We start from the raw sequence: 25,272 nt of genomic DNA on the forward strand, positions 1-25,272 counted from the left end.
GCAACACTGACGCCAAAAACACACGCACACACACACACAAAACAGCACCACGACTATTCCTGTCAGAGATTAGCGCGGCGGTTCTAATTGAAGATTATACTGGAGGATTATTAGTGCGGCCACTGAGCTGGAGACGATTATTTGCAGCTGCTGCGGTGGAGGCTGAGCAGCGAGCGAACAACCGCGGTGATGGCTGCCGGTGCCACCCGAGTGAGTCCGGGTGGTGGGCCCCTGTGGGTGAGGGGGGGGGCAATGTTATTCACTCATTCCATTAGGTGTAATAAACACAGCTCTCCTGTGACGTCTCTGTCAGGCAGGGTTTGGGGGGGGGGGGATAGAAACGAGCGGAGATACAATCAGACAACAAGTGCTGGAGAAATGACACACAAGGCTGCTACAGCTGACTTCCACGAGGTAAAAAGGACAAAGAGAGTAAAAAATGAGAGCAATCGAGCGCCGGAGCGAGCGTCACAGACACAGAGCGGTAATTTGCCTGAGATAGGAAGCAAGAGACTGAGAGAGACACACAGATGAAATGATAAGAGTGAAAACGGCGTCACGGAGGGTGAAACGGTGAGAGTTCGGTGTGGGATGTGATTGGCTGTGTGCTGAGCTCTATATGTGTCAGCGTCTCCCTCTCCCGTCCCCGGAGATCTGTGGACCTGCATCGCACACTTGTCTCCACTCTGGTGGGAGATGGTATCGGACTGGAGCCGGCCCCTGGCTCCCCGACAATGGTCTGTAAAATACAGCTCCATCAACCACTTATGGCTTTTGAAGGAGCCTGACTCCTGACCACCAGAGATAGCTGGATTGCACCTGAGAATAGAGAGAGCAGGGGGTGGGGGGGGGGGGGGGGGGGGACCGGGCTCAGTTTTCCCGGCAGCACTTTGGCGCCGGACTAGATCATCAGGACACTTGATTTCATGGCTCCTCTTATCCGCTTCCATTACAAAATCTACCGCCGGGGCCGAGAGGGGTGATGTCTGGTTAAAACAGAGACGATGGACAGGCTGTGGACGGACTGTGAAACCTGTCATTTGGAAAAGTAAGAGGCCAGAATGTGTTTGAGTTGAGCTAAATGGAGCTCCAGCTGAAAACAACCCCCCCCCCCCCCAGCAGACGGCTCCTAACAGGAGATGGTTGTTTGTATCATCTTGTTCAAATCAATCATTCTTTTTGTACCATTTGTCTTCCTCCTCATCATGTTGTACGTCTCAACCTGTGCAAAGTGTGAAGATAACGTGCAGTGGCAGCAGAGTAGAACTTATAGTTAAAAGGAATCATAAAAAGTTAAGATACAGTTATGTGAAAACATGTTCGATTTGATGATTTATTACTTTTTTGAGTTAAATAACCTTTTATTGGAGATTGTTCAGCATTATTGTGATAGGAGACGTTCAAAGGTTTTAAAGAGGTTTCTCCTGAACTACATTTTCCTTCATTTCCTTCTTTCTATTATGATAAATCAATGTAGTGTTTTATATTTTAAAATAGTAGGAAATATCAACCCATGAAAAGATCAGTTGACCCTATCGTCTCATATAGATTCAAAGTCCAAAGAAACATGAGTCAAACAAAGCATGTGACACTTTATTTCACGGAACATGTGAACTAGTTCATTTTGAGTCAGCATCAGCCACAATTTACAGCGGTAAATTCTCAATAATTCTCAATAACCTCAAAGCTGAAACAATTTCCAGTAAGTGATAAACCGGAGTTTACTCATCATTTTCTGTGAATCAAGATTTCCTCATGAACTCAAGGTCCTGACGATGCCTGATAAGTGCTGACGTGTGTTTATTACTGACTCTGTTGACTCAGTTGATTCCTTCAGACTTTCCCTCGTGTCATCGCCTGATTTCCCAAACCACCTGCTCCAGATTCCCTCACCTGGGTCTCATCAGCTTCACTCAGTGTAAACAGGCTAAGGTCAGGTCGAGCAGCCCACTGAGACATGAGAGACTGAGACATGAGAGTGAGATAAGACCAAGAAGACTGGAACTGAAGCAGATCAATTAGAGAATGGAGGATCTAATCATTAGTCCATCATGTGTTGTCTTCACTAAAAGAAGTTCTGCTTCCACCTGCTTTTGTTTGTTTGTTTGTTTGTTAGTTAGTCAGTTAGTTATTGTTCTTCTTTGATTTCTCAGAAAGTTAAGTGTGCATCTTAATGAAAGCGTTCTGATGTGTTTAGGAGAGTTGGGATAAGTGAGTGTGCGATTAGGTGCAGATCCAAATAAGAGTCTGGATCTAGTGGATTTAAGTCTTGTTTCCAAGGGGTGGAGGATGTTTTTTTATATATGGTAACAACTGAGGGCAGCACTTCTTTCCTTCCGTGCTCTGCTTGCTATCTGCTTAGTTGCCAGGAATCACAACCAAGTAAACCCCAGTTTAAATGCCTCCTCTCCACCACAACACCTCCATTTATTTGATCAATCTCAACAAAACTCAGTTAAAACCAGTTTTATTTATCGCTTCTCCTCTTCAGCTACACAATGATCAGCAGATGGGATGTCTCTGTACAGCTGAGATGACGGAGGTGGCATCTGCAATGAAACGTCAGCGCTGCACCGTCTGCCTGTGTGTTTGTGTTTGTGTGTGTGTGTGTGTGTGTGGGGGGGGGGGGGCCTGGTCACCTCAGAGAAGTTTGAGCAGGTCTCACGTCTGCGGTGATGCAAATAGCTCCTCCCACCCAACCACCTCAACATGCACCGCTCCCCCCCTCCCTCCCTGCAGTCTCTGAGTAATGGATGGGACAGATGGCTGGCAGCTTCTCACTGTTTCTTTGGGTCCCCCCCCACCACCACCACCACCACCAAATTTTTCCACCCTCGCTAGTCTCCTACAACTGATGGCTTGGTTGCAGAGACTCTCTTGGAATAGCAATGCGGCCCATATCTCTTTCTCTGCTAGCTGAGGGGTTATGGGGTGGAGGGGCGAGGGGGGGGGGGGTGGTTAGAGAGGAAGGATTACTGCTGACAGAGGGGGAAAAATGCTCTGGGCTCGCAAGTGAGAGGGACGACACAGACTCTGTGATGTAGGGTGCTGTGTGTGTGTGTGTGTGCTGCAGGTGTGCGTTCATGCATGGCCTTTCTTCTTTTCGCCTGTTTTATTTGTGTGTGTGTCCCTGTGTGTGAGTGCCATGCTTCTCCATGCCCCGAGGTGCTGTACTGTGCGGGTTCACACACTCACAGTGCAGGGAAGGACGCTGCATGCACTGCAGGCTAACCCGGGGATAAACAGGGGAGAGAGGAGGAGAGGACCTCTGAGCGAGCACAAAGCTGCCTGGAAGTGCAGCAGTACAGTGGCTTGTGTATTTATTGGCCCAACAGCATCATTCGGGTTGTGTTGGAGTGGTTGTTCACACTGACCTATTTCCTATCGCCGTCTCGTCACCGCATTTTGTGTGTTTTTTGTGTGTTTTTTGCTCACTGCCGTTGTTTTGATAAAGTGATTAAACGGTGACTCCTGGTGACACCGAGGCAATAAGAGCCTCGCTAAAGAGTCCAGACTTTGACTTTCAGAACAAGGTAAAGTCTAAAATAATAACCCCCCCCTCGGCTTCAGGGGAAATCTGAAGATATTTTGAAAGTGCATCTTGACCCTGAGAAGAGCTGGCTGCTTTTTAAATGTTAAATGAAAGTGGCTGCTGTCGTCACGCCAGGTGACAGGGGGGTGGGGGGGGGGATGGAGACAGATGCTGGTGATTACAGGTGGCGTGGTGGGTATAATTACGTGTAATGTGCGGTGGGCCTTTTTTGGGACAAAACATTGTCAAAACACGGCAGCATGAATTTAAGACTGGGGCCGACTGAACAGCTGGGTTTGAGAATGATGACACGGGAATGGAGGATAAAGACGTGGGCACGAGCTGAATGCTGATAAGCTCTTTAGGCCGGGAAGAAAATAAGTAGACTACAAAAGACCGAGCAGGGGTTTGGGGATGAAGGTGAAGAGAAAGGTGAAGCTGTGAACAAGAGACATCAGGATGTTAGGATGAGCAAACAGGAAGGGGGGGTGGGGGGGGGGGGGGGGGTAGCTTACATTTCTGGTCCTTCCAGGTGACGGTGGGCTCGGGCCGACCCACTGCCAGACAGTGGAGGTTCACGTTCTCCCCCTCGTTCACGGACACGTTCTTTGAGATGTTGACGATTCTGGCCGGCACTGAAAAACAAGATCACACTGAGATGGGACCTCCTTCTTTCAAATTCCTTTTAATGCAAATTCCTGCACCTCCTTCCAGACAGACAGGCAATCAGCCGAGTAATGATCTGTGCACGAGCTCTCACTGAACTATGCACCAACAGGCCTGACCGTCCACCCGGAATGCACTGAATCCTAAAACGACCATTAACGTCTCCTCCTCCTGACGTGTGATCTAATCTGATCCTTGTACAAGTCGTGAACGGACACTGTTGCTTCTGCGTTTTTAAATGAATGAACGCCCCTGAATACCGTTTTGCCCTAAAAGACACTTAGCGTTCAAGCACTTTGCATGTAGTTACTTTGATAACAAGATGGCCCTTGAATTTAAATGGCCCATTATCACTCTTTTTGATGAGCTCGACCCTGAGAATTGTTTTTTTGTGTGTGAAACATCTACCTAGACTCCTGTTTTTCTCCATTGTGCCGGGGTGGAATACTTGCAGCAGTAAAGCACAGAGTGGAGTGGCGGCGGAGCTGCTCATGCTTGATGCATTGACTTGAGGGTGTAATTATTTTGTGAGACACCAAGCCCGGGCTGATACTGCAGGGGAGTTGGAATTAGGTGTATAGGGTGATGTGTGCCAGGCTTTGGACCCTGCAGACAGCGGTGTGTGTGTGTGTGTTTGGCTGCATTGCAATGTGGAGAGTCTCTCTTTAGTACGCAGCCCACATTGTCTCTGCCACCTGTGAGCTACGAGGCCTGGCGCTTTCATTCCGGCTGAATGTGCCCAATACATCCTGCTAAAAGTTTTCAGCTCCATCCTGCCGGTGACGTGTAATTGCCGTCTGCAGGGGGGAAAAGGTCTGAGATCCATCCTGCGGCGAGTCCTAAAACAATGCATCATGTCACTCAGGATCAGGCCGACTCTCACTCACTTAGCCGCCGGCTCGATGACTGAGGCCCCATTTGTGGTCCTCACTTATTTAGTCTGGTAGTTGGACAGTGAATTCTGTACCCTGTCTCCTCCACACACACAAACACACACACACACACACACACACACACACACACACACACACATACACACACACACACACACACACACACACACACACACACTCACACTGATCTGATCTGCTCAACTTTCTCTTCATACCTTATCAGGTCACATGCTTTTATTTTGACTCTCTCTTGTCACCTGCACTGGTTTTATCTTCAACGGCCAATTAAGCTTATGGAGGCGTAGTTGCGTGATTACATTTTGATGTCGCCGTAAATGCCAACTTCAAATACACAAACATCATAAACATTGAGGCGTGAGTTGTCTATCGTGAATTTTAAGGCATAGAATTAAGCGTGACTTCAGAGAATAGAAACACTGAAACATAACCATTAGAAAACCTTAATTGCTTCCCCCTGATGTCAAACCCCCGTCTCACCCATTCGTCAGCGCGACGCCTGGATGAGTGACGAAAAGCATAATTAAGCCATTTAGCGGATGTTTGTATCCGAGGCAGTTTACGGTAACATGAGCACACACACACACACACTTCCTTTTTTTGCAGCAGTGGTAATCAGATCTGCAGACTCTGGGTGTGTATATATATATGTATATATATATCGGGGAAATGAGTCCCGACTTGCACAGGATGCAGTGAGCACTGGTATCGGTATCCAGTCTCAGCTCGGCAGGCCCACCTTGGACGATGAGGTAGACGTGGGCGATGTGGGGCTTGTTGTTGGCCTGGAAGGTGCAGGTGTAGGGCCCCTCGTCGGTCACTTGCACGTTCTCGATGTTGATGGAGAAGTCGCTGTCGTTGCTGTTCACCATCGTCACGCGTTTGTCCAGCGACCACTTGTCTTTCCCGGCGAACAGGATGTTGGAGCGGTTGAGCCAGGCCTTGTGGGTGACCTCCTCGTTGATCCGGCATCTGTGAGGACAGGAAGTGACCGACAGGCCTGGTTATAGAGTGTTCACAGGGCTGACATCAAGTGTTAATGCTACAGAAGTATTCGCTTGTTAGTTGTTTCCCATATGATGACTTGTGAATATATTTATTACAGCAAGTAGCAGATAAACAAATGGGTACAACTATATTGCTTTGATATACAATATGCCTGCCCTCAAACACTACTATTACTAACACCGCTGCCATTACAGCTGTCACTGCTGTTCCCTTCATCTCTGTCAGACATTATCTTTTGTTTAAATCCTTTAAACATTGATGCACCTCTTTATTTATGTGAGACACTGTCTCTCCTCTTGAATTATGAAGTTTTAAATGTTGTTGTCGCTCTTTTGTTGTTGGTAGTTTCCCCTCACGCTTGTTCAGAGGGTGTCACACCTCGTTAAGTCCTGTGGGAACAGTAGGATTTGTGAATAGAGGCTTTACAAGTTGAACTGTGTTATGAATTTGATATTTAAGTGTCTTTCATAAGTCACCAGAGCAGCATCTGTGCAACTTTTAAAATGAAAAAAATGTATATTTAATTAAAATGTATTAGTTTCTATTTCTATTTTCTTGGGTAAAAGAAACAATTTAACTAAATGTAATGCACTCGTGTTTCAATGGATCACATATTAGCAAACGGTTCTGTGAAAAGTGTTGAATGGAACCCGTCAGTAGAACTCAAGGCCATCACCTCATTACTCTTTGTTCTGGCTACAGAGAAGACGCTCTGCACTCTAAATGCAAAGAATATTGATATTTCCACTGGCCAAGTGCCCAGAAGTGTCTATGGACTCATACTTAAAAGTAAATAACGATAAACAGAGAGATACAGCATAGGGAAATGATGATAGGTTTGCAAAATCCAAAGTAATGGTGCTTCTGTGATTAAAGAGCCGTAAATCCAAATGTCCTTTTTCACTGATTCAGAACAGCAGCGACTGGCCGAAGGTGGGACCTGAGTTCTGAGCTTGGCCACTAGATGTCCTTAGCTTCAACTAGTTCGAGGACCGGCCTCAGCAGGACTTTGTTTAATAGATGAGACCTGGTTAAATATCAGCGTGGAGGTGAGTGTTAGATCAGCTGCCAGGTCGGTGGCCGCCGGTGACACCACAGTGAATAAGAACCACGGCCCGGATGAGCCTGGAAGTGTTTAACAAACAGACGAGCACACACAGGCTGATGGCTCAGGCTGACACGTGACCTCGGGGTCAAGCCTCTGCACACATGTTAGGAAACACAGGAACAAGGGAGGCATTATATTTATAGCTTTGGATTCGGGTTTGTGAGTTTAAATAAAGACACAGTCCTTCCATTAAAGATCCATCTGTGTACAAGCCCTCCATTATTCTATTTTTAACACGAATCACTTCTGTACCGATGATGTTGCTACAGGACCAAGGGCCCGGAGGAAATAACCACTGTAATAGCATCAATGTTCCTCGTCCTAATGGCCCGCATCAAAGTCAACACAACAGCATGGACTCGAGCATAACATGAGTATAAGTGAATTTCACGTGAAGCTTGCGTTTCTTTTATGTACAAAGCTCTTTTTGTTTATCAGCTGTTCAGAAGCTACTGGTTCCCAAATCAATCCCATCCACTGATGAAGAGAAACGCAGATCTGTGCAGGAAAATCAAACTCAAAGCTCGTTACAGATAAACTGCGAGGACAGTTTAAAGCATTTCTTTCCCCCCGGACTTATCTAATCTTTAGCTGGTTTATTATTTGTGAGTTGCTTTACATGAACCTCTTCAGCTAGTTCTATAGTATCTCAATTACACCTGGTTAAAAGACTCTGGTCCTCCTGGTCCTCAGTACAGTGCACACCTCTGCATACATTCCTGCTATGAAACCACATTTAAACTCATTAGAGATGAATTTTGATTTGGATCTGCACCAGCATTTTCCACACACTCATAAATATCAGTCCCCTGAACAACTGATCCATGAATTTTTCCCTGAGAGATCAATGAAAAATGTTGAAAAACTGCCTATTTTCTCATTATATTAACATTATAAGGATAAAAAAAAAAAATTGGGTCCAATCCAAGATCTAAATGAGTTCCTCCTCGACCCACACTTCATCCTGACAGCTGGTTGTGTAGTGATCTGTCCTCTAGTCTGTGTGTTATCTCACTTAAATCCCAACAGAGGTGTGAAATCAAAACAGTTTGATATGTGAATAAACTCTATACATTTGACTCCTGACACTGCGTCAATAGAACATCTTGACATAAGAGCATCCTGGTTGATGTTCTACATTGACAGAACCCTACGCTGCTCTGGAATGACATATTTTATTTTAGAGGAAGCTCTGCGTTTCTTTAAGGAGAATAACCGCAGAGGAGGATTTTGTGCAGAGATCTGGAAACTTTGGCTTAAAGGTGACGAAAGTCAAGTTGACATGGATTTCTTTCTTTTTTTGTATCTGCTGCTGAGTGCACTTCCCAAACCAGGTCACATCCTCGTGCAGGGGACAAGTGCGTTGGCTGTTTGTCGGCTTCCTTCCCGGTGAGGCAGGAGTGGTTGGACGTCCACACACCGACCTGAGCATCATTACTGTTTAATCGAATGTTTGCTGCAGGTAGCCGTCAATAAAGTCGTCTGGTGTCTGTGGCTCATGCTGGACTCTAACAAGCTCGACCAATCATTTCACTTTCACACACTGAAATGATTGGCTGGTGGAGCTGTCAGTCACTAACGGACCTGCCTGCCTGTGCAACCCGCCCGGGCTCGCTGCTCATGACACAGTCTTCGTCTGGGGAAACCTACAGAAACGTGTCGGTTGTCAGTCAGTTCACGTGCTGTGGGGGGTGCAGCTCTGACGTGAGGTCCGATGGGAGGGGGGGCGGGTGTATCATTGCATGTCTTCAAAGTGTAGCCTGCTCTTTCTAGTTTTTCCAGGATTAGCTGCACATTCTCGTGCCGTAATTCCACAAGTCTGGGACTTGGACTTGTTTGACCCCGTTGTCTCTGTTGTGCAGCTAAATTCGACATTTTAAAAAGAGATAGCTGCTCCTCGTTTGTATCCTGTAACTAAGTGGCTAATGCTTCCTGTGGAAAAGGGCACGTACATATGCCTTCCTGTTAACACTGGAACGAGTATGTAAGGGGTCACATGATATGGGCTCAGGCTTGTTAGTACAATCGGGGAATAAAACTCATATGGAGCCAAAAGGCTTGTGTGGGCAGGTTGATTGAAAATTATGCTTTCAAACCAAAACCCAGTAATATCCATGTAGCCTCAGATTACGTCTGTAAAAACCTCCATTCAGGATCATTTGTCCAGATGATCTGTTCCCATCCAATCTGCAACGCCCCCCCAATCGCCAGCAGGGCGGCATCTGAGCTGAAACCGGGCCGACAGTTTGCAGCAGTCATTAGTAAAACAAAGACAACCGTTGACAGACTGGATAGAGACGGTGACATCTGACAGGTCGTATTATTTCATTAGGAACAGAAAAAGAAAAGTAAATTATGGCACAATATGGAATTTATTTGAGAGGGAAGTGGTGATTAAACTGGTGTGACAGGTGTGGGTTCGGGAAACCAACATGATTTCCGTGTAATTAGAAGGTGCAGGTGTGGGATGGAGAGTTACCTCAGGATGACGCTCTCTCCCTCCAGCACCGTGATGTTATCCGGCAGGTGTCCGAACTCCGCCCCGTGCAAACTGGACCCTTCCGAGAGAAAAGCAAAAAAAAAGGACAGGAGAGCAATGAGTGTACAGTAATGGCCCCAAACGCTTCACTGGCGCTCATCAATCTCAGGTCGGGTCCTTGAGGATGTCAAATCAGGGGCCGGGCGAGGATGTGCTCTGCATCCCGCTCGCTCCTTTTTCCTGAAGGGAAACTAATAAATATACTAAACAAATGAGTCACAATGTCTGCACTGAACCCCACACTTGAATAATGATTTGGTTTCCCCCTGCATTCTGGTGGGTTGTGCGCTCGTTGAACAGCACTGATAATGAGCCAAGGAAGAGGATTCATGCGGAGCTGCTGGAGCGTGAAATGAAGGGACAGCAACAGTAACAGAAGGGGACGCTCATCCTGCCTACCAATACACACACACACACACACACACACACACGGACACGCACAACACAGGCACACGCTTACAACGGCACGACACACACACATGAGTACAGACACACATCCTGAGAGGTATTAGTTGGAGAGGGAGTGTAAAACTTCTGCATCTGTGAGGTGTGTTTGACACTCAGGTGAAGGGGGGGGGGGGGGGGGGGGGGGGTAGAACTTTAAAATAGTTTTCAAGTCAATTTTGCGAGCTGGCTTGAACTGCAAACAAAGCATGGATCTCATACGCTGCCAGGGATATTGCCGCCCCCCCACTAAGACACCTGGCTCTGTCCGTCTCAGCTTCGCCAAATCACAGCACGACGCCACCTCCACCTCTGCCCGTGTCCTCCCCTCTATCTCCTGCTCCCTCTGCCTGGATGATGACCTCAATATCTCAGTAGGTTTGTGTGGTTTTCTTTCTCTTCCTCTCTGCGGCTCTAGCCTTGAGGTTTAATAAATGGTGACTTTATGAAACGAAGCTGCGGCCGTCAGTGGCTCGGAAGCGCCTCAAGGTTGTTAAACGGCTACACACAAAAAAAGACAAAGACGCGCGCTAAGCATGCCGATCGGAAGCCGGGCTAGGAGAAGAGACCCGAGGTGACAATTCACTGATAAACGGACAGGGGGTTTTTAAATTAAAGGAAGACGCGTGGTTTGATTACACAGAATAACGAGGGAGGCTTCAGGATTCCTCGTGCACATCGTGGATTCCTAATCAAAAGGGTTTTTCAAAATGGCATTGCAGGAAGTCCGGAGCGGTGCCAACAACATTAAATCAAACCGAATCATCTCTTGAGGAATAATTATGCATTTCTTTCTTCATTTTTCCCGCAGTCTTTAGAATGCAAGTGTGGATAAGCCACAGTAAATCTAGGCCACGTTCACACTTGAGCATTCATATATTCACGCATGTATGAATCAGCGTGTGCAGCCGTGCACGTGTCGCTCACTGTCATGTGTGTGGAGGCAGTTGCGGTATCTGTGCGTCTGCTGCTCGTGGCCGTGAACGTTTTTGTTTGCTGACATTCCGACAAACTAATGACGCCTCTAAAGAAAACTGGCTCTGTAGAATCTCCCGCTAAAAGCTGTAATCGCATTAATGGTTGCTGCCGCGGCTGCTGCCACTGTTGTTGTTGTTGTTGTTGTTGTTCTATCTCGACCCGGGCAAGAATCCCGGAACTGGCTCGGTGCATCTCCATCACTCTCTCTCTCTCTGAAAGGGCTGGGGGGGAGGGGGAGGGGGGGAGTCGCACATTAACCATCGTGTTCAAAGACTGTCACAAGTTTTTTTTTTTTTGTTAATCTGTGGTTTTGTTCTGTGGAGTAAGGTTTGCTGCGCTCACGCTCTCTGTCCTAAGACGGAAACAGATCTCAGCTCAGGCTCTCAGCTGTTTCCTCTTCCAGTGCACTGTACTCCACACACTCCACTCTATTTAGGTTAATTCAATTCAGTTCCAGGGCTCGGAGACGGGCGTGACAAGCTGTCATAAACACACACAACCTTACATACACTGCTCGACACACACATGAAGAAAAGACCCTATCACGTAATGTAATCACTGACACACACACACACACACACACATTTTGATTGAATGAATGATGTATGCATTCGCTGAGTGCTCCAAACAACACTGCAGTGGTTACAAACCAGCGGGGAGCTATTCCCATTTCCCTACTCAATTCCCATTTTCACAGCTCGATTGGCACCTTGCATTCTGAAACCTGTTTCTCCCTGTCTCCACTCCCCGGCGCCGCACACAATGATAACCAGGTCAACACATTCAGCCCACACTTCCCTCTCACACACACACACACACACACACACAGGACCAATCGCACACACAACCAAACACACTCATCGACTAGGCCAAAGCAGCTGAGAGGGAGTTTTGTCATCGTGGCGGCGGGAAAAGAAACTGCAAAGGTTCACTTCACACTTCCTGTGATGCATTGAAGTTGAAACACACACGGGGATTCACACATGCACATGTATTATCAAGCCTGCTCTCTCCTTCCACTCCACTGCTGCATGACCTCCGTTGACCTCTGCCGCTCACTGTGACTGCTCGGTGCACAGTCAACGTGTTCCTGTGACATTTCGCTCGTCCAGAAGTTATCAAGTGGAAATGAACAGCTTGTGTGGAGCAAACAAACAGGACCAGTGTCTGTACTGGGAGATTGGAGAGGAGCTCTGTCCTGAGAGGCGACCTTGGGACCGTGCTGGGGTTCCATCGCCCGGTTTCCCCCCCCCACTTGCAGGAAAAACATTGTGTGAGAAGGATTCAAATATTTGCTTGATTATTGGACTCAATGATGATGATGATGATGTCAAAGACCGAGCGCCAACCATGATGCATATGAACGCAGCCTTCAGGGACGTCTACAGTAAAAATGAAAATGGAATTAAAAGAGCAGAGTTCATTAGAATTCACCCAACGCTGTGGAGATCCGTGCCACACCTTCATGGCAACTACCCACTGGATATTTTAGACCAGATAGAAAGTCTGAAAAACAAACTCTGTGGTCGATACAGAACAAAGAAGTAAACAAACACGAAGAACAAAGCTGATAATAACCTCTCTTTTTTTTCAGTTCAAATTCAATCATGACTTCAGGGACACAACAATTTTTAAAAATCTTAACCAATACTGATAACAATTAATTAATTATCTATTTATTCATTTTGATCTTTTGTGTCAGATAAAAAGTTTTTGGAGCCGAGCGTTCTTTCTTTTCTCCAGACACATCGAGCAGAACAAATATCGGGTGGAATTTACAGTGTTGAAATCAATTCATCTTAGTTTTAACTATTTCCTTAAGTTAGTTTAGTCAGTGAGGCTTACTACTAAATTGTAAAAGTGATTCTGGAACCTCAGTAACAGCAGCACAAGCATCCGAGCACCTCTGAGTCTCTGGAAGACTCTTAGCAGCTGAAAACATCTGGGTTCCACGTGTTTACTGAACAGGTCCAGTGCTTATCAGCTTTTTAGTTGTAGTTGTAGTTGTCGTCAACTTGAGTAAACTGGGAGCTATCAGTGTCGCCCCCACCGCTGTCTGTGTGTGTGTGTGTGTGTGTGTGTGTGTGTGTGTGTGTGTGTGTGTGTGTGTGTGTGTGTGTGGAGCAGCCCTCCCTCAGGCATTGAGACAGAGCTGAGGAGAGAAAAGACCTTAAATTTAATCATAAACCTGTGTCGCGGTCATTTGTTTGTGTAAATGAATGTATGGGACACTTTGTATAAACATCAATGTCATCCGTGAATCTCCGTCGATCCGTTGATTGCAAATGATTTCAACTTTCGTGATTAACGAGATTTTAAGCCCCAAATTCAGCCGAAGCAAACGCCCAGCAGTGAAAGCGTGAGTGAGTATCTGTGGAGACACAGATAAAGGAATATAAAGTGAGCACGTGCAGCATCTCATTCATGGGAGTGTCAAACAACAACACAAAAAACACAATCTGGCTCCAAGACAACATGTCTCCCTCCCCTTTCTGATGTGATCCACGTTATGTACCCCCCCCCCTCAGGCAATTAATCCAAATCCATCCAGCCAGACACAATAAGTGGCACCATCACACGGAGCAGTACGGAGGCCGCAGTGCAACCAGGCGGTCGGATGCCGCCCGGCCCAAAACCGAATAGATGAATTCCCCTTTTGGCTTTTCATTGATCCTTATCTCAGATTCTCCTTCCTCTCTCCTGCCTCCCGGGGCTCGGCACGCACGCTGGTGAACTGCGCCCACCGGGAGGATTCAGGAGTCCTGCCCACTGACACTTCACAAACGAGGATGCCTGCCAACAGGAAAGCTTAAACAAGCTTCTTTTGTTTTTTTTTGTATCGTTGTATCCCTCCCGCTCCCCCCCCGCTCCCCCCCCCCCCCCCCCCGCCAAGAAAGAAAGCTTTTTGTCTCCTCTGCTTTGGAGCGCTACTCTACTCAAACAAAACTGGATTTGTCTAGGCAAAGAAAAAACAAGAAGCGGAGCTTGAATATGCAGCGGAGACGTGATGAATAACCGCCCAACACTGCCGTGGCCCCTGGTGTTGGCGCGGCCACCGGGCCCATTGAATTTCGCTCCTCGCTTTTGTCTGGCGGGCTACAGTCTGTCCTCGCTGCTGGGAGCTTGTCCTTGATATGACCTGCTGCTTTGGCACACACACGGAAACCTACCGCCATACATGTAGAAACACACACACACACACACACACTCACACATTTGAATACTGTCCAGATGACCCCCAGTCAAGACTTTCTCTGAACACAGTGTTGAGCTTGAATTTCGTCTCGAATGCTAAAGAGATTTCGTGGACACGCCTGTGGAAAGCCGGACACACGCATTATTAATTCACATATAACGCGGCGCTTCCTTTGTCATTCATTTCTCAAAAAGCATAAATCTGTTTAGCTCATCTGTGCACAACACTTCCTCTATTGTCAGCCCGTAGGTAGGCACTGGGATAATTCCCCCGGAGTGGTGGTCCAGTGTTTCTTCCTTTTGTCCTCTCCCGCATCGGGGCCCTTTGTGTGCTAACGCGTCACAAGGCTGTTTGCTCAGTACCCACAAGACAGCTATTATGTGATTTGTATTCTCTTGACTTTTACATGTGCCTGTTTGTAATTACACTTGCTACTGGCAGACACTTATGAGTGGATCTCTATTGAGCTGGGAGACTTTAGCCGGCGCAGTCCTCGCAGGGCCGCCTTTGTGCTCCTCATCTATTTCACATTGCCCTTGACGATCAAATAAACACCGAGAGGAGGGGAGAGCTACTTCTGAAGGCATGATTGGCGTCAGGGCGGATAATGGCAGCGGCTATAGAGAAACCCATGACAATAATCCATTTTAAGGCCGCCGAGTCTGAAAGGAGAAGGGGAGACACGCTGAGGCGAGGATGGAGGGGAGAGGCGATAATAGAGAGGCAGGGAGAGGAGAGGGTCCTGAAAGGAGGAGGAGGCGCAGAGAAGGAGCAGATGCTGTGGTGCCAACATATGGAACAACAGGATGCTGTGGAGCAGCAGCGGTAGCAGTGCTTGTGGTATGGCAGTAGCATAGGTGACCGCTCCAGTATTGGTGTTGGGAGTAGCGGTGAGGAGAGGAGCGGTAGAAGGAGCATCGATGTGAGGAGGAGAGGAAAAGGGCAAGGAGACAGTCTCACGCTCGGGGAAGGAAGACACACCCGCATAATTAACACACCGGCATGCTGCAGCCAATTAAATATTTACAGAGGCACTTCCCTCCGACACCTTGATGATGAAGAGCGGCAGCCCAAGGATTATCAGATGCCGGCAGCCTCAGGCAGGACAGGAGGGGCTGGGGGTGGGGGGATAAACATTAACCTGCACAGATATCCCTTTCTCTTCCTCGTCTGATCCCATTAACTCTGGATGGCCCAAATCCAACCTCGGGTCCAGCTCCCCCCCGAAAGCCCCGTCTTCCTTCTCCTCCTTCCCTCCGCTACTTATTCATCCCCTCTACTCCCTATCAATGAAATCTCTGGCTCCCTTCGCCCTCAGCACCACCTGTCAGGGGCAGAGCAACGGGGGAGCGGGGGAGAGAGTGATGGGTGAGAAGTGAGAAACCACCTGGATGCCTCGCTCAACAACACAACAAGATGGATACGCAGGTCACCTGCTTTTCACAGTTGAGGCGGAGGCAAAATTGATGTTGGCAGGAGTCTACTTGACAGGAAATCTAAGAAATGTCAGAGAAGTCAGGGTGAATGAATTGTTTGGAATCTGTCTGGTGTAATGTCATTCTTCCCCCTCTCAGACCGGAGAGGTTTTAGTTCTGCTGGATGCGGCGGAGTGACTGAAATGAGTTGTGTACGTGACTGCAGCTCATTTACACATGATCTGCTCTGGTGGGCTCAATCCGAGGCACTGGGAGGACTGGTTGCTCGTTGTTCAAGGTCGTATATTTGGCCGGCCCACGCAGGACCTCCCACACTCCAACTTCATCCGACACACATACAACTGTGAACAGGGCTTGATCTCACGAGCGTGCAAACAGCCGCAGCATTTACAGAAAAGCAGAGCAGAGCCCTCGGGTGTGACCTCACCAAACATGTGACATCTGCCCCCTTTTTTAATTGTACACATGCTGCATCCACAATCCTGCCTCTGAGATGCCCCCCCCCCCCCCAGCATCTCCTCCGGTCTCCCTGTGTCCTCGTCTCCCTCCCACAAACTAATCCTTCTTCACACATCAATCAATGGAGCGCTGCGGAGTGCACAGAGCCATACAGTACTCGATGCAGCAGTTGTACAACTTCAATGGGCAGCCACAGATCTTTACCCCTGAACCAAGCGTGGCCGGGGAGAAGAGCCGAGTGTTCTCAAACCAGGGAGGAGCCCGAGTCTTTTACCCCCATCTTCCTTGGACTGATGCCTAAACCCCTTAGCACAGTTGAAATCGATACAGTAGTTAAACTGTTACTTCCTCTCTCAGCGAGTGTACACACACACACACACACACACACACACACACACACACACACACACACACACACACACAACCCTCACCTTCCACAAGGCCCTGTAGATTCTCCTAAGTACACCCTGCACGCTGGTAATTTGACAGATTTGTGGGTAAGCGCTGTCGCTGCTTTAAGAAAGAAGCTTAAAATACTGATTCACCCCGAGTGGCTCTGAAACCAAACGTCCTCTGATGATGACACACTTTCATAAGCAGCAAAAAAAAAAAAAAAGTGTTATTATATATTAAATATTATTATGCAGCAACATGGTGCCATCTGTGTTGCTGAGCAATTCCAATTTGTTGCTCCCCATTTTGGTATCATGCTATGAGGATAGGGTATAGTAAGAGTAGAATAAATAGATGCATAATAAAAGCATTTCATTGTCTTGTTTTCATTATATAAAAAAAACTATTATTTTCAAAGGTCTTCTGTGGAAAACAGCAAAAGAAAAAAATCCCCAGTCATGTTAACATGCTGTCTCCTCCCAGATGCACCGAGCGAATCCCTGAGTTCTAACAATAAACACGATGGATCAATTCATATTCCCACTGAAATAAATTTGTTTTCAATATTCCAGAACCAGTACGTCTACACACCAGCAAGCCGCCTCTCTCCTGAATTGTTTTGATGCTGTACAGTTTCCCAGTCAGGCCAGTAAAGGCTCCATGTCCTGTCTCAGGGTTTTGTGCAGCCGGTGTTTCCTCCACTCAAAGTCTCTCTCCTGCATCGTGCTCCTCTCCTCCCTCCACTCCTTCACCCCTCTGCTCTCCTGCCCGGCTAAAGAAGCACGAGGATTATTTTCCCAGGACTGACGGTCAACAAATTAAATGTGCAGCACTTCCATGGTAATCGTCCCAATATTTACCAAACGCATTTACCACGACAGCTTCCTGCAGATCTGTCAGAGAAACACTAAACCTCAATTCACAGAAAGCAAACAATCTTGGTATAATAAAAGCAACATGCGACTGTAAGTATCCTCCTCATTACACATGTTGACCAGAGTGATTTAGTAACACAACTCACACATATTTAAGAGGATTAAAGATACTAACACCTGACAAAACATACATACTAAATGTCGGTTGAGTAAAAAAATGCATTTCAATAGGCTCCTATCCTCGTTAGTGTGGTGTGCAGTTTCCTCCAAGGGTTTGATTCCCCATTAGAAACATGTATAATTGTATTGTTGTGCTGGTCTGTGACTATTTTGCACTGAATTATAATTCAGGATAACAGAATTCTTTTAAAATCGTTATAGAGTCTTAATTCCACTTGAATTATCAGCCAGCCGTTTGCCACACAGTCATAATGCTCTGGTGTTCCATACCTTTACAGTTTATTAAAGCTCCGTCAGTTTCTGTGAGACTGAACAAATATTTCCAGGCGTGCAGTTAAGCTTCCAACACGGTGGCCAGACTTACCCTATAGTTTACACTGGAGCCTGTAAGAGGCCACAATAAAAACGGCAATTACTGGGAGATGGTGACAGGAGACAAAGGAGTGTAATAGCTCGGGAGCAGTTATTTTCGATAGGACCATTGGCTGCAAAGTGGAGTCAAGAAGAACGAGGCGTCAAAAAGTGAGCAGAGTGGTGGGCAGTAGGTGTGCGTGTGTGTGTGTGAGGGGGGGGGGGGGGGAGGATGAATGAGGAAAAAACGACTTTGACGAGAGCCTGGGAACGACACTGTTGTTAATCTGGACATTAGCTTCCACTGAAAGAGACGAATTCATGCAGTTTCCAGCAAAGTGATAATGATGATGTGCTGAAAAAGCATTCGGTGAATTTCAAACAAAGTCTGGAGTCAACGTGGAGCCGGATCAAACATCTCGTTCAGCCCTTTGTTTTAAATTTGTCTGCACACATAAGCATTTACGGCACCACCACTGATTTAGCTCATGAATCCCACCCCCCCCCCCCCCCCCCACCCCCCCACCGCGTGTTTCATACTGATAATGACACATTTTTGTGCAAATTTGCAAAATGTGTAACATGCTCACACGGAGTAATAAGACCAGTTAATTGTGATGACTGAATGGAGGGCAATTAGCCGCCGCCTGACGCCACCATGGTAATGGGCAATCACAAATAACTCATTCTTTGTCTGTGACTTTTTGAAAACAACATAACAAGAGGAGGCATTTTGGCTGCACTCTCACATCAACACACTTCAAGCTGAGTATATGCACAAATTACCCTGTGCACTGCTGGAATGTGATGGTTTCAAGTGCACCTGAACTACATATGAGCGTGTGTGTGTGTTTATGAAGTCATGCTTGTGTGTGTGTGTGTTCAAGTCCATTTCACTATTATCTTTGTTTGTGTATGTGTGTGGGCTTGTGTGTTGTTCAGGATCACCGGGCCAGGGAGTCCAGGGGTCAGGAGAAAGATGGAGGTGCAGACTGCAGAGAGAGAGATGGGAGGAAAATAGTTGGCGGGGGGGGCAGGGAGCAGGAGTAGGGAGAAGGTTGTGGCCCAGAGCCGGGGAGTTCGGTGCTGTCAGGATAATTCACAGCAGCAGCACTCGCTGCAAAGAACAAAACAGAATTACCTGAGGGAACAGAAATCTGCTAACACCTGCTTAGGAGGGAGCTCCCGAGGGAGGGAACGGGAGAAGGAGGGGGAAAAGGGAGGAGGGAGGGAGGGAGGGAGGGAGGGATGGTGCAGTGCACTAAGTCGCTGGCAAGTACAGATGAAGTAAGCCTCAGACTGTGTGTGTGTGTGTGTGTGTGTGTGTGTTTGTGTGTGTGTGTGTGTGTGCGTGTGTGTGTGTGTGTGTGTGTGTGCGTGAGAGAGAGAGAAGGTGGGAAAGGGACTATGTGCATATATGTATTTGTAAGCTTGTGCAAATCTGTGTGTGCTTGTGAAAACCTGACTGTTTGTGTGTTTTGTTGTGCGTGTGTGTGAGAGAGAGAGAGAGAGAGAGAGTTTGAGTGTGTGTTTGCACACTTCCGTCAGTTTGTGTGCACTTGGATTCCGCCTGGCTGTGCCCTCAGCCATCCTTCCAGCTGTGGATGGGGCTCATTTGCATTCTGAGTCGCGGCAGCTCTTGCCATCGTTGGCACGGCGAGCCCCTGCTCAGGCAGCGGCCGTGCCAGTTACGTTTGGCTACAGCTGTGCTGGAGAGCCCGATTCAGACGGTCAACCCACCGCTACCAGCTCAGGCCCTGGCGTGAACCTTGAGGGGAATCTCGGTCGGTCATTTCCCTTTTGTGGGCGACCTGGTTCAGCGAGCCGCACTTCACCGAGTCTCTGAGCTCACGCTCTCCTTCTCTCAGCATCCTCGTCCTGCACCAGATGGAGGCCGGATGACTCCCTGGCTGGCTTTTGGCACCTTTGGCTGCTCAGTTACAGAGAGGCCCCTTCCCACTCCCTAAACAGCAGGATCGTCTGGCTCCCTTGCTCCCTGGTTGCTCTCTTCATCTTGTCGAGCAAAGAGGCCCTCTGAGTTAAAAATACACCAACTTTGAAGACGAGCGCTGCCTCTTCACCCTCCAGCCTCTGCTTTCAGCCCGGGTGATGACATGCTTTTGGTAACTCGCTTTTGAAAAGGCCGGTGCATTAGAAAAGAGCAATCGATGGAGAGTCCATTTAATCTTTGCAGCTGAGCAGAGCTGAGAGGGGTCTTGTGTATGACAAGCAGAAAGATAAAAAAAAAACAGAGTCACGAGTAAAGAGAGATCAGAGAAGAGGTAAAAGTGAATTATATGTCATAATCTGTTTGAGGAGGAAACAAGCATGCAGCCAGTGACTGGGGGCAAAGCTCAGTGGTGCGTTTATGTCGGCCTTGGTGGACTAACCCACTGATGAATCTGGGAGCTCGTGCTCCTGATGAAGCTGCTCTACCGAAACCCCCGAGGCCATTTCGAGGAATATGAGGAAATCAGGGGCATAACTAAAGGTGTGAAAGAAGTAATGTGTAATTAAATACAATGCCACTGGCTAATTTGCCTTCCATTTATCTCCGCACGTACTGCGTGTTTTTCTTTTGTGTTTCCTCGCAGAAATGCTTGTGCAACTCCTGTGGTGGAGGCCATTAATCTTTCAGCCCACTGTTACAAACCTAAACAAATTCCGAAGTCGCGATAAGTTATTAGAGGGCCGTCTCCTCGGAGCGGTTTGAATTGGATTAATGCTCCTTCATGTGGAGCACTGAAAATGATCTCTGGCTCTGCTCTCCCTCATGTGTGAATGAGCTGCGAAAACCATTTTTACCAGCGAGCCACGAGCGCACACGTGAAGACTGACGGCGTTCCTCATTCATATGCACACGGGGGGGAAAATATGCAGGCGGCTATTGCGTTCTTATATATGTATTTATGCAGAATTCTCCAGTGTCACGTTGACAGTTGCAGCTGTCAATAACCACCGCGAAAGAAAAACCGGAGAATCACGTTGATTTAGTGTTCACTTATATGTAGCATGCGAAATCTACACAGAACACTGGGCAGCCAGACATATATTTAAATAAATAATAATAAATAATAATAAACCGTGGACCACTGCCAGGATGTTTTGTAAATGTCTGAGGGAAAATGAGTGCATATGTCAATGACTCTTGCTCGAGTGAAGTTGTAAAATAGCACAAAACTAACAGAAACTTTAAAGTGGAAACAGAAATATCCACTTTCTTAATTAAGCCGTGTGCTAATGTAGCCGGGTTGTGTATCAGTCCAGTGTAAAACACGCTAAAGGCCGACAGGTCATTTTATGTACATGTCATTTAATATTACTACTCAGCAAAGGAAGATTGTTTTTTAATGCATAATTTCCGACCGTTTTACAAACTGTCTCATTATTTTTTCACTCCCTCCGCCCGGCGCCGGCGTCAGCCTCATCCATAAATGACCCGACGGGACATTAGCCAGATGTTTATTTCCTACGTTTGCACAAGAGTCTGGAATACAGGATTAGAATTGACCCCCCCCCCCCCCCTCACCACCAGAGAGACGTGTTTGTGCCTGAGTCGGTTCATTCAGGGACTAAGTGAAGAAACTTTTCGAACACAGAGACAAAGATGGGAAAAAAAGATTAGATGACTATTCTCAAGCAAAAAAATAAATTAAAAAAATCCGCCCTCAGATTCTTTTTCATGCTTATGTAACTTCATCTTCAATCTGTGATGTAGAGTGTGTTACAGGAGTTATTTTTTCTGGTGAGGTAATTGACTTTTATTTCTTTTCTTCTTTTTTTTTTGCTGTACCATGTTAGCCGCAATCTGCCTCATCTACTTCTATTAGAGCTGCTGATAATGTGCGGTTCCTTGAACTGCAGCGAGAGAGTGAGATGCTGTGAAAGTGAAATTTGTATGAATCATTGTTTTGTGGGTTCAATTCACGAGTTCAGCTTCGCTTTCCACAACCATGTCAGAGGGAGGAAATATTACGTCTGTCCTTGAAACACGACATTTTCTTAACCTGCCTTGTCGGCTGAAAACCTGGTTTATTACTTTGAATTTCACTGAGATATAATTTTTTAATTTGGCGCCTAACCTCCGACTTCATCACTCGCCCAGATATGATTATGTTGACATAAAGGGAATGATGAGCAAATATCTTTAACTCCCTTAACTGTGGTGGAGGGGCTCACTGGAAAGGAGAAGATACTGACGCAGCAGAGGAACTCAAGAGCAAAGGGAGAGATGGGAAATCTTTGCAGCTTTAGATCCCTAAACTGGGAGGTTGTGTATTAAAGAGGGTTGTGGAGAGTGAGGCATGTTACATAATTAGAACAGCACTGCTAAAGTTGGCAACCTGACGCTTTGTGGGGTCAAAGTAACCTTGACCTTTGACCTTTTAACCCCCAACTTCAAGTTCAGGTGAATATTTGTACAAATGTTTGATGTCATTCCGTCAAGGTGTTCCTGAGATGCTGTGTTCACCAAATCAAAAAAAATAATTTGTAAGGTGACAGTGATCTTGACCTTTGGCCTTTGACCACTAAAATAAAATCAGTTCATCTTTGAGTCAAGGTGAATATTTGTACCAATTTTAAAATGGCTCTGTTCAGGCGATCTTGAGATATTCTGTTCAGAACAATGGGACGGACGGACAACAGCTTCCAACCACTGGCTGTTACTGGTGGAGGGGAATAGAAATGTTGTGACACCACATCCTGCCCACTGTGTTTTAACTGGATCCAAACTGTAGGTATTTTTCCCAGAGAGAGAGAGAGAGAGCGACAGAGACAGAGAGAGAGAGAGAGAGAGAGAGAAAGAGGAAGACGTAAGAAGAGAAGCTGACAGTGAGATGAAAAAAAAAAAGAAATCATAATGTCAGACATTTCCTGAACTCTCTGCTACTGTTTGACTTCCTCCTCTCAGTCTCAGCTCTTACGCACCGAGCACCAGTTACTACACGGATTCTAAATGAGTCGCGGTGCTCCACTCACTCTGTGTATTTCTTTTCATGTACTTCTTCTATTGCCTATTTGCGTAGTTCTTTCACGGCGTGTGTATCGCTGTCTATCCCTCCGCAGGGTACACGGCTGACGTGTGCACACGATGCTGTGAGCCACGTGCACGTTCGGATTGACGGTTGACAGTTGGTTAAACCTCTCCCCTGAACGGTGATTGTGCGATTCGTATCTTTAGAAAAAAACCATAATTTGGCACAGCGGCCGTGTCAGGTCTGTGATTCCTCCACCGGGTGAAGCAGTGTGTGTAGTGGTGTTGTAGTAAGAGCGATGGATTTTGAAAAGTCATTTCTGTACTCCTGCTGAAGGCTGAGGAGCAACAGATTGAGGGATATTTCAGACGGTGTGTGTGTGTCGGCTCCGTAGATTGTGTTTATAAAGAAGGACAACTTCATCCCACTGAATCAGGGGTGATACAGTGGGATGCACTGTATCATCCTCATCCAAGAAGAACTATCCTGGATGAGGATGCAACCATCTTACATCTGGAGGGAAGGTCTGAGCGGGGGAGGGGTACGATAAACACAGAACAGCTGATTGTATGACTGCCCTTTTTGATTTATTATATTTATAATACTTATATCAGTGAGTCTAACACGTTGGTGCTCCTTCACGTCCTCAGTAGAGTGTGGACACCCAACCTGGGAGCGTTTTGAACCCATGAGGATTCGATTTGGACAAATATTTTTAATTTTTATTATTATTCAGGTACTCTCACGTTGGCTGATTATCTAATAGATGTTTCGCAATGCACGTGTTGGAGAAAGATGTGCTCTGGTTTGTCTGTGGGTCGAATGTGCTCATGTTCTGCTGTCCTTTGTTAAATCCAAGGAGTTTCAGAGCACCAGTTTTAGAGACTAACCATCTTTACTCTAAAATAAGAAAACAATGCAGACATTTAGACAAGGCAAGCAGCTTTAACGACAGCTTCCTCGGGCATTATCCGTTAACTTAAAGCCCCTTTTTATACGAGTCTTATTCTAAACAAAGCCATCCCCACATTGATAAAGTTAACGGTGCACCCAGCAACAACAGCCCACCCCCGCTGATCCTCTCGTTCCCCATCTTAACCTGACCTGAGTCTCTTGCCTCCACGACTGTCACCTTCTCTCAACCCCTTTTCACCTCCTCTCCTCGTTCTCCCTCCCTTCTTCATCTGCTCGTCTCCTCGCCCCTGCGACGCCACAGCTGATCTTCTCCACCCTCTAATTCGGCAGCTTATCTGAGCATATAAGTTCCACAAAGCCCCGCGATCCCGTCACCTCGCGGACCCCGTGGGAATCGTGTGTCAGCACTGCAGATAGTTGACGGCGTAAGAGCCGGTTGGGCGGGTTGACGAGGTGACAGAGAGAGAGAGAGAGTTGAGAGAGAGAGTTGATCGAGGGGGGAGGAAGAGCTACTGGGGAATGATGAGGAAGTCGGAAGCGAGGAGGGGGCGGGGGAGACGCTATAAAGTGCGGAAAAGAGGTCAAAGATAATCCAGAGCTGAGGGGTCCAGAAATAAAACCAATGCCATGAGAAAGGAAGAGAAAGTGGAACTAGAGCTCTTCTACCTGCAAGATTTCACATTCAGAACCTCGGATATTTAACGTCCTGTCTGCAGTCTGTCAAATCAAGCAGAAAGGTCCTTTTAAACGGAGGCGAGACAGAGTCAGAGCAGAGGTGGTGGTGTGTGTGTGGGGGGGGGTGGAGAGAAATTTAAGAGAGTTGGGTTGCGAGAGGGAGAAACAGAGAGAGTGAGACTCGGCTCCTCAGATAAAGACAGAGACACACTGTCATTGTTGGAGATTTAGTGCAGATGTGTCACACAAATCCTGATCTTCAGTCAGACACTGACAGGCACAAAGAACATCTTGCTGCCACGCAGAGGCCCCCCCCCACCCCCGTTAGTCCTCCTCCTCCTCTTTTTCCTCCTCAGCTCTCCTTCTTTGGCTCCTCTCCCTCTCTCTCTCTCTCGGTTGTCACTTCCCCTCTGCCTCATTTCTCCATTTTCATCACTCCATTCCATTCCTCTCTCCTCTGCCGTCCCTCGTCTTCTCAGAGCCCCTCAGACTCCATTTTCTCTCTCAAGTCCATCTCTCTCTCTCTCTGCTCTTTCTGTCTCTCTCTCTCTTTCTGTCTCTCTCTCCCACTCGTTCCTCCTCTCCCACATTCTTCTGAGGGAGATGTTTCATTAAAAAGCTTCCAAAAGC

General features: G+C 47.1%; 1 protein-coding gene across 1 annotated transcript in view; it reads right to left on the reverse strand.

Moving 5' to 3' along the window:
• iglon5 (IgLON family member 5) overlaps positions 1-25,272 on the reverse strand; it is a gene marked incomplete in the record, with an annotated part of 90,347 nt that overhangs the window by 2,932 nt on the left and 62,143 nt on the right. The window contains 3 exon segments of the mRNA XM_062399572.1: positions 4,048-4,167; positions 5,849-6,081; positions 9,705-9,783. Coding sequence (XP_062255556.1) covers positions 4,048-4,167; positions 5,849-6,081; positions 9,705-9,783 — 432 coding nt within the window.

The sequence above is a fragment of the Platichthys flesus genome, chromosome 11 (genome assembly GCF_949316205.1).
Source record: "Platichthys flesus chromosome 11, fPlaFle2.1, whole genome shotgun sequence".
NCBI classification, from domain to species: domain Eukaryota; kingdom Metazoa; phylum Chordata; class Actinopteri; order Pleuronectiformes; family Pleuronectidae; genus Platichthys; species Platichthys flesus.